General features: G+C 35.8%; 1 protein-coding gene across 1 annotated transcript in view; it reads right to left on the minus strand.

Moving 5' to 3' along the window:
* Positions 1-14,756, minus strand: part of LOC136875915 (fibrous sheath CABYR-binding protein) — a 381,453-nt gene that overhangs the window by 329,749 nt on the left and 36,948 nt on the right. The window contains exon 5 of the mRNA XM_068228254.1: positions 2,412-2,451. Coding sequence (XP_068084355.1) covers positions 2,412-2,451 — 40 coding nt within the window. The remainder of the gene's footprint in view (positions 1-2,411; positions 2,452-14,756) is intronic.

Raw genomic sequence — 14,756 nt, forward strand, 5'->3', positions numbered from 1 at the left:
ATGTTGGTGTACATGTTAGTGATGTCAAAGGATATCATACGTGTGCTCTCTGTTATTTTAAGTTTATTTAATTCTTTAATTAGTTCTAGGCTGTTTTTAATTGATCTGTCTCCTTTAAGTGAAATTTTCTCTTTTAGAATGATGTTCAGTTGTTTGCTTACATTGTAACTTGGCGCATCTTTAAAATTTACTATTGGTCTAATGGGACAAAGCTCTTTGTGTATTTTGGGCAGGGCTCTTAGTGTGGGGAGTTTAGGATTTTTGATTATGAGGCTTTCTTTTTCTTGTTTTGTGAAAATTAAGTCTGTTTCCTTGATAGCTTGCTTTATTTGGTTTTGAAATTTATTTGTAGGGTCGCGTTGCAATTCTTGAATACCGTTGTTGTTGATGAATTCTATTGTTTTTTCTATGTATTCGTCTTTCTTCATTATGACTGTTGTGTTACCTTTATCCGCTTTTGTGATGGTAAGGTTGTCGTTTTTAATTTTGTTCTTAACTGTTTTCATTGCCGAGTATTGAGTGGCGTAATTCGGTTGCTCTACTCGCATAATATCTGACAACACCTACTCCTTAAATTGCTTCTATCGTAAATAATAATAATAATAATAATAATAATAATAATAATAATAATAATAATAATAATAATAATAATAATAATAATAATAACGTCCCTTACTTTATTCAACTAAAAATTATTAATTTGCATTCATCCATATTACATAAAGGTACATTCGCATGGAAAAGGTCAATAACTTCTCTCCCCTCTCCAATGTTGACGGAAGGCGAATCGCTTTTTTCATAATAATAATAATAATAATAATAATAATAATAATAATAATAATAATAATACCGTTCCGTACTTCGTTCATCTATTATAAATAATAAAAAATTATAATAATTACATTCATCCATATTACATACAGGTACAATTAACATGAAATAGGTCAATAACATCTCTCCCCCCCCTCCAATGTTGATGGAAAGTTCCACAGCGCTCCAGCCGCTCCGCCCTACATCTCTCCCCCCCCTCTCCACTCTATAGTCTACCCGATTTTATCATCCAATAGGAGAGATTCACATCGTTCTACTAGGCCCCTCCCTGTCCTGCCCTCCCCTCTCCACGCACAGCGTGGCTCACCACAAACTTTCCATGACCACAGTCCTGAAATAGTGTTTGGTGACAACAGACTTAACATCGGCAGTCTAGATAAATACGTAAGGTTTTCACTATATTATAATTGTATATAATTTATTTTCGTCATTACTGTTTCATGTTATCACTTATCTCTCTATCTTTGACAAGTTTACGCTACGTAAACAATACTGTACATATATAAGCTTATTTTAAGTGATTTGATAGAATCTGAGGATGTTCTTGTAGAACGAAACATGTCATTCTTTGTATGTTAGTGTGTGTTTTACAGATATGCTTTTAGTGTTTTAATTTACATTGTATTTGCTATGTGTTTGACAGACTGAAAAGCCTTTGCTACATATGCCACAATTGTTATAGCGGACTTCGACTGTAATTATGTAAATAGCATTAAGAGCGCATGCTCAATATCTACACAAAAAACATATAGTTAAGTCTGCCTGGAGGCCATTATCATTAAGACATCAAGTCTTTATGGTTTGATAGCAGAGTTAGTTGGTTCAAATTCATTTAGTAGCAAAAATTCTGCCTACAAAATATTGGGCTGCAGGGTAGGACAGGTGGTGGTATGCAAGTTCTAATCACTGGATTGCATGCCAGATGCTTTGGTTCAGTTTCAAACCTCTCCACAGTGCTTGTATGGAGTGAGGGCATATACTGCTTGTTGATGGTAATTTGACTATCAGATAAGAAGACCTCTTGGTGTTATTTGATATGAATAAGCTATGCACTGACACTGTGCTTCATCCTCCTCATCCTCATCATCACCCCCCACCAAACACCACCCAACACACAACATAGAGTCACTACAGTAGACAGACACATATTCACTTGCATAATTATCTGTGCCTCTGAGGCAAGGAGTAAGTAATACAAAAAAAAAAAAAAAAAAAGCACACACAAATAAATGGAGATCACAAATCGCCCATCCTAATGGACAATAGACTCATACCCAAGTACCTGGGCATTAGAACACTTAACGCACAGAGATCTGGTTACAGTATGTGCTGGATATGTTCAGCGTCCCTTCAACTGCTGTCTGTCTTACAGGCAGTGGAGCAAGGGGATTCTGTTCTGAAAATTCTTAAAGAAATCCATTAATATAAATACGGTATTCTAGTAGGTGTCTTACATTTTAAAACTCTAAAATTCCAACTGACTGTGCCAGTCAAGCATATGAATCAAGTGTCTAACCAACTTTGCTACTCAATAGTAGTCTAAAAGGCCTACTATAATGTGCTGAAATAAAATGACTTACGAGAGCAATTCACCCACATCCGCCTCTTGTACCGGCACATCTATAACAAAAAGTATATAGGTTAATAAGCAGTACAAGAAATCACAATATGATTTTTGTTTATCACTATTTCAATAATTTCTTTAATTTCTCCTTTTCTCCATGACAGAATCAGGAAGTGAAATGAGTGAGTGAATGGGTGGCTATATTCCTAGAAAACAGAACTCAGAGAATTAGACTAAGGGAAACTTTATCTGACCCTGTAATAATCAAGAAGGGATTTCCTCAAGGCAGTATTATTGGACCTTTGTTTTCTTATATATAAATGCTATGAGTAAAGAAGTGGAACTGGGCTGATGACAAAGATGAGGCCACTATAAACAACAAGCATCATCAACAAAGTAGAATCAGAGATAAGGTGGCTTTTTGCAGATAATACAGTTCTACAAATAAGTAACAAGATTGTGAGCAACTGCAAATAGATCTCGATAACATTGAGGATGGAGAGTAGGCAATGGTATGATGATAAATAGGGTTAAAAGTCAGGCCGTGAGTTTCACAAATAGAAAAATGCTCTCAGTTTAATTACTGCATTGATAGGACGAAAGTTCCTTAAGGAGATCATTGTAAGTACCTAGTTGTTAATGACGCCTGTGGTAAGATGGAGAACTGAAAATAAGCATTGTGTTTCATGAAATTACATTATTGAGTTCGGAAATGTAAACTATTTACCTTTTATTTTGAAAATCATTTATTACATTATTTCTTAATATGTTGTTTTACCATTTTATTTTTTTGGACATATCAAGATATTATTTGGTACTGTAAATAAACATTGCAAGATGTGAGAATTATTTCTGAAATGATTTTTGTATTCAAAATTTGGTTGTGTTTTATGTGTAATTTAATTTTTTTGTTATTGTATAAAGAAGCAAAATTACAAAAGGTATTATCATAATACCAATTTAGTGGTCCGTTATTGGACATTATCATTGTATATCATTGTATCATTGTATATTATGAGCATCAAGAATTGTAATTTTGTAAGATGCCTTATTTTTGAGGCATCCTATACCGCACATGCGGTTTCCACTGATGTAAAGTATATAGGAAAATGTTTAAAATTTATTTCCACCTATTCAATACAATACAATACAAGATGTTGGCATTTAAGTTAAAACATTTTTCAAATGTGAGACATGTTTTGCCTCTCACTGTGAGGCATTTTTAGTCACTAATCAAAACCTTATTACTTGTCAGATAACATTTCAAACATTCTACAGCTATTATAAAAATGTTCATGAAACAACTAAAAATATAATATAATGATGAACTTATGAACATAAAAAATTCAACTTAAAACCTAATCACATAATGTGCTCTTTCGACTTCACTAACATGTATTCAAACATTCCTGCTAAAAAAAACTATAGAAATAATAAAAAACAATCTTTCCAAACACAGCAGTCTAAGCAAAATAGAAATAGAAGAACTCTTAAAAGTACTAAACTTTATCTTACAAAACAACTATTTCACTTTCAACGATAAAATATACAAACAAGAAGGCCTGGCCATGGAAGAACCTTTATCCAGAATCCTTGCTGAAATTTATATAGATAACCTCAAAAACAACAAAATAATAAAAAACATCAATGGATTAAATCTATGGCTACGCTATGTCGATGACACGCTAGTAATAATTGACAAAAATCTGAACAACAGTGAAAACATATTAACTTATTTAAATAATTTAGATAACAACATCAAATTCACTAAAGAGGATGAGGACCACAACTCTATTAATTTTCTCGACATCACAATAACAAGAACTTTCAGTACGGTAAGTTTGATTTTCAAATTTACAGAAAGCCCTCATTCACACCTATAACTATTAAACAAAGTTCCCTATATCCACAATCACACAAACGGTCCTCTTTTTACAGCATGGTGTACAGAGCTCTAAAAATTCCCCTTTCGACCATCAGTTTAAAAAAAGAAATAAACACAATAAAAGAAATAGCCTCTTTCAATGGATATAACCCCTCCATCATAGACAAACTAATTAATAAGGTTAAATTGGAACTATCCACAAACCTCTCCCTAATAAAAAATGAAAAATCAAAGTATGCAACCTTTACATACACCAACCCAATCATACATCAAATAACCAATACCTTAAAAAATCAAGAGATCAAAATAGCTTTCAAAACTCAACATTCAAACCAAAAAATGTTCTTCAACCACAATACAATAAACTCTGAAAATAATAAATACTCAGGCTCCGGTATCTATAGATTAAAATGTAATGAGTGCCTCAGCTCATACATCAGACAAACAGGAAGAAGCTTCATAACTAGGTACTCCGAGCATTTCAATGCTCAGAAACATAATAAACACTCAGCAGTGAGCAATCACATGAAAGAAACTGGACACAATTTTACCACAATTGAACAGGATCTTCAAATTTTAAAAAGATTAAAAAAAGATACACTCGTGACCGAATTCGAGAATTTATATACCGGTATATTTTTAGACCAAAAATTCAATGCTAATAAGAATTTAAATGATCCAATAGACAATAGAAGCTGTTTATATTACCAAATGGTGGCATTGTTTAATAAAGTAAACCTTCAGGACAAAAATTTCTTCAATATTTTCAATACAGTATCAATAAACACTCCTTCCACGTCAACAAACACATAACACCCCCTTCCCCTCCCAACTTACGTATCTCACCTCCACGGGCCAATCTTAAGCCAATAAATGCTTCACGCCCCTCCGCTTCCCCCACTATACGCAACTCCCTTCCGTACGCCAATCACAAGCCTACAGCCCCGCCCCCTCCAACCCATCCCCCTCCGCGCAGACGACATGTGTACAACACAAGGAGTACAAAAGTTAGCGACCACTAGTATCTTGACAACAATTCACACAGCAAGTCAAACGGGCCAGCAACGCCATCAACACTTTGACAAATCCTTCCCAAGTTTTTTCTTTCATTCTCATCAAAATTAATAGTTTTTTCCTTCATTTTAGAACCAACCAATCAACAACATTATTTCAACAGCCCCATCAAACTCCACAACATTCGTCAATAATATAAAATTTCCAATATCAACGTTTTGAAAATATATTGTCAATCAGTTAAGAAAACAACAGCCATTCAACCTTCGTGTTAAAATCTTACCAACGTAGATTATAACAGCTCATCATCATCTCTACAAACTTACTCAGATGACTCAAAATACTGTAAATTTAAGCCAACTATAAACTTCGTGTCAGCACAATCTTGCTGAACCAATCTACAAATAACCTATGAACTGTTGACCATTAAACTTTACGGGCAAATATACGCTGACATCAATAACAATTGCCCAGCATTTGGAATGTTTTTCCTTAACATTTTATATTCATTAATGTAATCTTTTTCATATTCATTTACTATATATAAACATGTTATTTTACTTATGCTTCAAACTCTGACTACAGCTTTAAGCCATCAACTGTCACTTATAACTATATGATACCTCCATTTTTAAGTGTACCACCTAATAACCTACTATTTTAATATCATTTAAATGTACTGTATATTTTTAATATCATTTAAATGTACTGTATAATTTCAATGAAATGATTTTATATGCTTTTCCACTATGTATTTAAAACCTAATATTGACTAAGGCTTCAAGCCATCATCTGTACTACTGTACCATCTAATGACATCCTATTCATCAAGTAAACTACACATAAGTTCATCATTTTATTAGATTTTTAGTTGTTTCATGAACATTTTTATAATAGCTGTAGAATGTTTGAAATGTTATCTGACAAGTAATAAGGTTTTGTTTAGTAACTGAAGATGCCTCACAATAAGAGGCAAAACTTGTCTCACATTTGAAAAATATTTTAACTTAAATGCCAACATCTTGTATTGTATTGTATTGAATAGGTGGAAATAAATTTTAAACATTTTCCTATATACTTTACAAAACTTTCAATACAGACAAAAAATGATTTTCATCACTTCCACTGATGTGTCGAAATTGATATATTCTAGAACTTGTGAAATTGCTATTTTGAACTGACCATATATGGTCACGTAATTGGATTGCTCAGAATAACGAACTTTCCAATTGGTGAAAAATGGGAATCTAGAGGAATTCGATGTCCTATTGGTTAATTGCGATTTTTCCATTTCCGGCCTTCCGCCGCTTCGAGTGCTGATGAGATTCTGGCATGTCTTTCCATCCGACCGACCCCGCGAGCAGGTGTGCTTGGGGACTAGCTCCCTCGGGTCTCCAGTTCCCATGGTAAGCACTAATTTTCTAATTCTTGGTATTTAACTTAAATTCATTTTAATGTTTTGGTCTTTGTCACCTTTAACATAACTTGCCACGATAATGTAAGAGTTTATTTTGTGTGCCGGATTTTCCTCTAGATTCTCAGCTTCACCGTAATTGAGTTTCTGTAGAATTTCGCTGTTAGGCTAATCCGTTACATGTTGTCTTCGGAGGCAAACCTATTCTGGCTCAATGTTTCATTATTACAGGTAAATGTAAACTTCTCTCTTGAGTAACATATTGTATTAATCTTGATTCTTCTGAGGATGCCTCCATTCACTCTGCGAATCCTTGATAAAAGTTTCTTGCATTTGTTTTAAAATTTAATTGCCTTTTTTTTTGGTGTGTGTGTTTTTGATTTGTAATTGTATCTTTTGATTTATCTTAATAATATGAGTTAGAGGTGGATGATCATGAACCTTTTCTTCCCCATAACATCATACCCTCCAGCGGACCTCAATAGGGCCCCTACACATTCCACAATCCTTCCTTAGTTGTTTATTAGGCCTGCAAGTATTCCCTTGCATATGGTTTGATTTTGCGTATTTATAGTCTACCCTTGTATTTCCAAGCTAAGATGTGTAACCGCCGCTACTTTTGATATTTTTCTATGATCCCCATATTTATTTTATTACCATCATTTTCATTATTATTATGTATTCATGCTTATTTCCTTATTTTTGTATTATTATTATTATTATTATTATTATTATTAGTTTTATTTTCCTATTATTTTTATCAAGTTTGTTATTAGTTCGTGTATGAGCTAATAATCCTTCTGAACTAAGGCTACATTGGTAGCAGGATCATGTGTTATGGAAGGAGGAAATGATGATGATAGTCATTCTCAGCTAACTTTTGTAAAATTATTTTTACATCTTAATTTTGAATATGTAACTAACATGTTTCTTTTATAGGTTGTAATTTTTACGTGTGCATTCTTAATTCCTGTTCATTTCTTGTCATGATTCTTGTTCGAGTTCTGTACCTACATCATGAGGGAGCTGCCTATTATTCCTGGATGAGGCAGTTCGGAAGTGTTTTTCTTTCCGCGGTGTGCAGTTTGTGTTGCTGTGTTTCACCTTGTAATTAATGGCTGGAGGAAATGGTAAGTCACTATCTACACACATACATTATCATTACAGACTGTTATGCCTTCCAGCGTTCAGTCTGCAAGCCCATGTGAATTTAATAAATGTAGCCACAATCCTCGATTTGCAACTAGTGTTGTGGCCTCATTTAGTTCTATACCTCTTATCTTTAAATCATTAGAAACCGAGTCTAACCATCGTCGTCTTGGTCTACCTCTACTTCTCTTACCCTCCATAGCAGAGTCCATTATTTTCCTAGGTAACCTGTCCTCTTCCATTCGCCTCACATGACCCCACCACCAAAGCCCGTTTATGCGTACAGCTTCATCCATCGAGTTCATTCCTAAATTAGTCTTTATCTCCTCAATCCGAGTACCCTCCTGCCATTGTTCCACCTGTTTGTACCAGCAATCATTCTTGCTACTTTCATGTCCGTTACTTCTAACTTACGAATAAGATATCCTGAGTCCACCCAGCTTTCGCTCCCGTAAAGCAAAGTTGGTCTGAAAACAGACCGATGTAAAGATAGTTTCCTCTGGGAGCTCACTTCCTTCTTACAGAATACTGTTGATCGCAACTGCGAGCTCACTGCATTAGCTTTACGACACCTTGATTCAATCTCACTTACTATATTACCATCCTGGGAGAACTCACAACCTAAATATTGAAATTATCGACCTGTTCTAGCTTTGTATCACCAATCTGACATTCAATTCTGTTGAATTTCTTACCTACTGACTTCAATTTAGTCTTCGAGAGGCTAATTTTCATACCATACTCATTGCACCTATTTTCAAGTTCCAAGATATTACACTGCAGGCTTTCGGCACAATCTGCCATTAAGACCAAGTCAACAGCATAGGCCAGACTGCTTACTATATTTCCACCTAACTGAATCTCTCCCTGCCAGTTTATACCTTTCAGCAGATGATCCATGTAAACTACGAACAGGAAAGGTGAAAGATTACAGCCTTGTCTAACCCCTGTAAGTACCCTGAACCAAGAACTCATTCTAACATCAATTCTCACTGAAGCCCAATTGTCAACATAAATGCCTTTGATTGCTTTTAATAATCTACCTTTAATTTCATAGTCCCCCAGTATGGCGAACATCTTTTCCCTCGGTACCCTGTCATATGCTTTCTCTAGATCTACGAAACATAAACACAACTGCCTATTCCTCTCGTAGCATTTTTCAATTACCTGGCGCATACTGAAAATCTGATCCTGACAGCCTCTCTGTGGTCTGAAACCACACTGGTTTTCATCCAACTTCCTCTCAATGACTGATCGCACCCTCCCGTCCAAGATGCCAGTGAATACTTTGCCTGGTATACTAATCAATGAGATACATCGATAGTTGTTGCAATCCTTCCTGTTCCCTTGCTTATAGATAGGTGCAATTACTGCTTTTGCCCAATCTGAAGGTACCTTACCAACACTCCATGCTAATTTTACTACTCTATGAAGCCATTTCATCCCTGCCTTCCCACTATACTTCACCATTTCAGGTCTAATTTCATCTATTCCTGCTGCCTTATGACAATGGAGTTTATTTACCATGCTTTCAACTTCCGCAAGCATAATTTCACCAACATCATTTTCCTCCTCCCCATGAGCTTGGCTGTTCACAACACCACCATGATGATTTCCTTTTACATTGAGAAGATGTTCAAAATATTCCCTCCACCTCTCCAGTGATTCCCTGGGATCTAATATGAGTTCACCTGAGTTACTCAAAACACTGTTCATTTCCTTTTTCCCTCCCTTCCTAAGACTCTTTATTACTGTTCAGAAAGGTTTCCCTGCTGCTTGATATAGCCTTTCCAGGTTGTTACCAAAATCTTCCCATGACTTCTTTTTGGATTCAACAACTATTTGTTTCGCTCTGTTTCTTTCATCTACATACAAATCCCTGTCTGCCTCAGTCCTTGGTTGGAGCCATTTCTGATAAGCCTTCTTTTTACGTTTACAAGCTGCTCGCACTTCATCATTCCACCAAGATGTTCGTCTTTTCCCGTCTTTACACACAGTTGTTCCTAGGCATTCCCTTGCTGTTACTACCACAGCATCCCTGTATGCCACCCATTCACTTTCTATATCCTGAACCTGCTTACTGTCTACTGTTCGAAACTTCTCACTAATCATATCCATGTACTTCTGTCTAATTTCCTCGTCCTGGAGATTTTCTACTCATTCGTTTGCAGACAGATTTCATTTTCTCCACCCTACGCCTAGAGATACTTAGTTAACTACAGATCAGATAACAGTAGGTATCATCGAAAAATCCCCAGATAACTCAGACATTCTAACAGATTTCCTGAATTCAAAGTCTGTTAAGATATAGTCTATTATGGATCTGGTACCCCTAGCCTCCCATGTGTAGTGGTGAATAGCCTTGTGCTTGAAGAATGTATTCTTAACAGCTAAACCCATACTAGCACAGAAGTCCAGCAAACGCTTCCCATTCCCATTAGATTCCATATCTTCCCCACATTTACCAATCACCCTTTCGTATCCTTCAGTTCTATTCCCAACCCTCTCATTGAAATTGCCAATTAGCACTATTCTATCCTTGCTGTTGACCTTGACCACGATGTCACTCAATGCTTTATAAAACTTGTCAACTTCATCCTCATCTGCACCCTCACATGGTGAATTCATGGACACAATTCTAGTCCTAATTCCTCCAACTGACAAATCTACCCACATCATTCGTTCATTTATGCGCCTAACAGAAACTATGTTGCGTGCAATAGTATTCCTGATAAACAGCCCTACCCCGTACTCAGCCCTTCCCTTTCTAACACCTGTCAAGTACACTTTATAATCTCCTATCTCTTCCTCGTTATCTCCCCTCACCCGAATATCACTTACTCCTAGCACATCCAGATGCATCCTCTTTGCTGACTCAGCCAGTTCTACTTTCTTTCTTCCATAAGCCCCATTAATATTGATAGCTCCCCATCGAATTCCATTTCGTTCGCCAAGTTGTTTCCAAGGAGTCCCTCGCTTGTCAAATGGGAGTGGGACTCCGTTACTCCCATAGGTCCGAGGCTTGCTTAAAATGTTCTGAGCTCGGTAAATTCATGAAGCAGGATGCTACCCTACTTGCACATAGTCCAAGTGAGGATCTCTCCTCTAACGGGTTATGGACCACCGGTGGATTGTATAGTCCTAGCCGCCTGAGCACAAGGAGGTCCAGGACTCACAATATGTCCGAGATGCCCACTCCCATTCCATAGCAACTGGTATCCTGACTCTCAGTAAATACGTCTTTTATTCTTTTGCAGTTTAAAAACACTCTACCCGTCAAGATTTCCTACAACATCTGGAAAACTACTCTTATATGTGAAAATCAACATAACTATCAAACACAGATAAATCTCCAACTTATGCTCCATTTCAATGATAACGTCAGAGTGTATCTTAAATCAATTCAACCCAACGAAGAAACACTAATTGCTTCTTTTCAACCTAAATTTAACAGTTGGAATATATAATTTAAAACAAAATTCATCCTTTGATCTACTTAGCAGCAATCGCGGCAAATATTACTGACTGTCACTAAGAAGAGGATCCATTTCAATTCCAGATACATGCCGATTTTAAAAACTTTTTATCAATATATATGTGTCCCGCAAGGGCATCAATCAATACTAATGGGATTTCAATTATAATAGCACAGGACCGTGTCCCAATGGTTATCTATATATTTGTTAGCTATAGCATTGCCATAAATTTCTAACAGATGGCACTTGTTCTAAGTTTTATTCATAAAACTGGAGATTATCGATACGGGTCACTGTTTTCGCGCCAATTCTCAGACGTTACATTATTGTGTTCATTGTGTAATACGCGCAGGTGCTTATAGCGATAAAAAATACCACTTTCTTGCATCTTACATACATATATATCAGGTTAGTACAGTGTTATATCTAATTTATTTACAATAGGACACATATTCCCCATTGGTAGTCTTCGTTGGGACATATAGTCCCAGTGGTATTTTATAACCTGGTTTACGGAATAGCTTTTGTTTATTGTAGCTAGGATGAATTAAAAAAGATGGCATTGGGAGGATGTCTTTTCGAATGACAACCAACTGGCAGAGTTTTTAGAGACCAGTGGAGAAGATTCAACGTCAGATTTGGACTTCGGCTCTGATGACGTTGCGGATGTAAATTACATGCCTAGTGACAATGATTCGGTAGGTTTGGGTGGTGATACAGACTCGGAAGCAGACAAAAACGACAATTGCAGGGAAATATAGACAGGAGCCAATGTCAGTATTTAGCTAATGCTTCTGGAACGCTTGCTGCAAGATGGCAGGATTCTAAGGAATTGGTGGTACTTAGCAACTGCCATATGGCAAACGAAGTCGAAGTGCTAAAAAACAAGAAAGATAGAAGTAAAGAAGTAGTTCCCTGCCCAGAATCAACATCATTCTACAATGAAATTATGGGAGGTGTAGATCTATCAGATCGGAAAGTTGGAACATACGATTTTGATAGAAAATCTCTAAAGTGGTGGAGAAAGGTTTTCTTGAAGGTCCTCATGAAGCCGTTGTCAAATCTTGGATTTTGTATCAAGAAACCAAACATAAAAAGATTCTGTTGCTGGAGTACATTATTCCCCTTGCAGAACAAATGATGGCTGTTGGCAAAGCAAATGCAACAGTAAAAAGGAAGAGAACATCCGGGCAACCTACATCGGCATCAAAATTGATGTTGAATGTCGAAGATTACTTGCTGGTGGAAGGCGAGTGCTCAAAGCTGAAGAAAGAAACAAGAACCAAAATTCTCTGTACAATGTGTAAGCTCCCTCTGTGCAATAACTACTTTGCACCTTATCACACTTGATCTGTTGCACCTAATCTAACCTACATGTGAAGTGTTCTTAACCTAATAATTTGATCTTATACATCATCGTTTTAAGTTTGACTATTTAGTATTCTGTGTACCATATTTTGTATTTCATATTCTTATACATAATGGTATTATGTAGGGTTGGCATCTTTCAAAATATACTGGGACACATATGTCCCACACAGAAATACCAGTGGGATACAAATATCCCACCTCTCTCAGAGGCACAACGTATCAGATATGAATTAGATATTGAAATTACATACTAACTGGAAGTTCGTTGACCAGTAAATGCAAAGAAATAACCTAAATTATGAAAAAATAAAACTGGTAGTGAAAGGGTTAAGATTAACTAATGTGCTGACGATGCCCAATAAGAAGGGTGAAACATGTCCACAACTCTTGAACCTCTTATGATTATTTAACCACAAAACGTGGTACTGTAGGTATTGAATAGGCAAACAATAAATGTATACTTTGTAAATTGAATGTTCCACTGATGTGTCGCAATTGAAATATTCTAGAATTTGTGAAACTGCTAACTATTTTGAACTGACCATATATGGTCATGTACTTGGATTGGTCAGAATAATGAACTTTCCAATTGGCGAAAAATGGCAATCTAGAGGAATTCAGTGTCCTATTGGTTAACTGCAATTTTTCCATTGCCAGCCTTCTGCCGCTTCAAATACATGATGCAATTCTGCGGCGTCTTTCCATCCGACCGTCCTCGCGAGCAGCTGTGCTCGGGGACTAGCTCCCTCGGGTCTTCAGTTCCCCACGGTAAGTGATAATTTTCTAATTCTTAGAATTTACTTTAACTTAAATTCATTTTAATGTTTTGGTCTTTGTCACCTTTAACATAACTTGCCACGATAATGTAAGAGTTTATTTTGTGCGCCGGATTTTCCTCTAGATTCTCAGCTTCACCATAATTGAGTTTCTGTAGAATTTCGCTGTTAGGCTAATCCGTTACATGTTGTCTTCGGAGGCAAACCTTTTCTGGCTCAATGTTTCATTATTACAAATAATGTAAACTTCTCTCTTGAGTAACATATTGTATTAATCTTCATTCTTCTGAGGATGCCTCCATTCACTCTGCGAATCCTTGATAAAAGTTTCTTGCATTTATTTTAAAATTTAATTGCCTTTTTTTAGTGTGTGTATGTGTGTGTTTTTGATTTGTAATTGTATCTTTTGATTTATCTTAATAATATGAGTTAGAGGTGGATGATCATGAACCTTTTCTTCCCCATAACATCATACCCTCCAGCGGACCTCAATACGGCCCCTACACATTTCACAATCCTTCCTTAGTTGTTTACTAGGCCAGCAAGTATTCCCTTGCATATGGTTTGATTTTGCATATTTATGGTCTACCGTTGTACTGTATTTCCACGCTAAGTTGTGTAACCGCCACTATTTTTGATATTTTTCTATTATCCCCATATTTATTTTATTACCATCATTTTTGTTGATTTGAAAGTTAAGAACTTCATTTTGGTCCATATTGAATCTAGATTTACGCTATAAATTGAGGATAGTTATGTCCACCTTTTCAATACAAAACAATGTGACGTCATTAACACATCACATATTTATTACCTTTCAAACATTGGGACCGGTTTTGGCATTATTTGTATGCCATCATCAGCCATAGGAAACTTAGTGACAAGGCCTAAGTACAATATTAACATAACTTACAACATATATATATATATATATAAAAATGAACATATTCTTACAATAAGTAATAATAACAATAACTTAAATGTTTCCACCTTTTCAATACAATATATTCACAAGATTACAAAATTATACGGTACTAGTTTCGACCCATCTAGGGGTCATCATCAGCCGTATTGGAGCAAAGATCATTTGTGGCGAAATCCTAAGACAATATTATTTTAAAGAATAACAAGTGAAATGAGATGTTATGGTAATAGTTAATAATACAAGGAATATACATAATAAGAGGTTTTTAACAAAGAATAAAGTATAAATGGGGTGTTGTAAAAATTATAATCATGGAAATCAGTAAGTTCTTGTATTGAAATGAAATATGGC

The sequence above is a fragment of the Anabrus simplex genome, chromosome 6 (genome assembly GCF_040414725.1).
Source record: "Anabrus simplex isolate iqAnaSimp1 chromosome 6, ASM4041472v1, whole genome shotgun sequence".
Classification (NCBI taxonomy): Eukaryota; Metazoa; Arthropoda; class Insecta; order Orthoptera; family Tettigoniidae; genus Anabrus; species Anabrus simplex.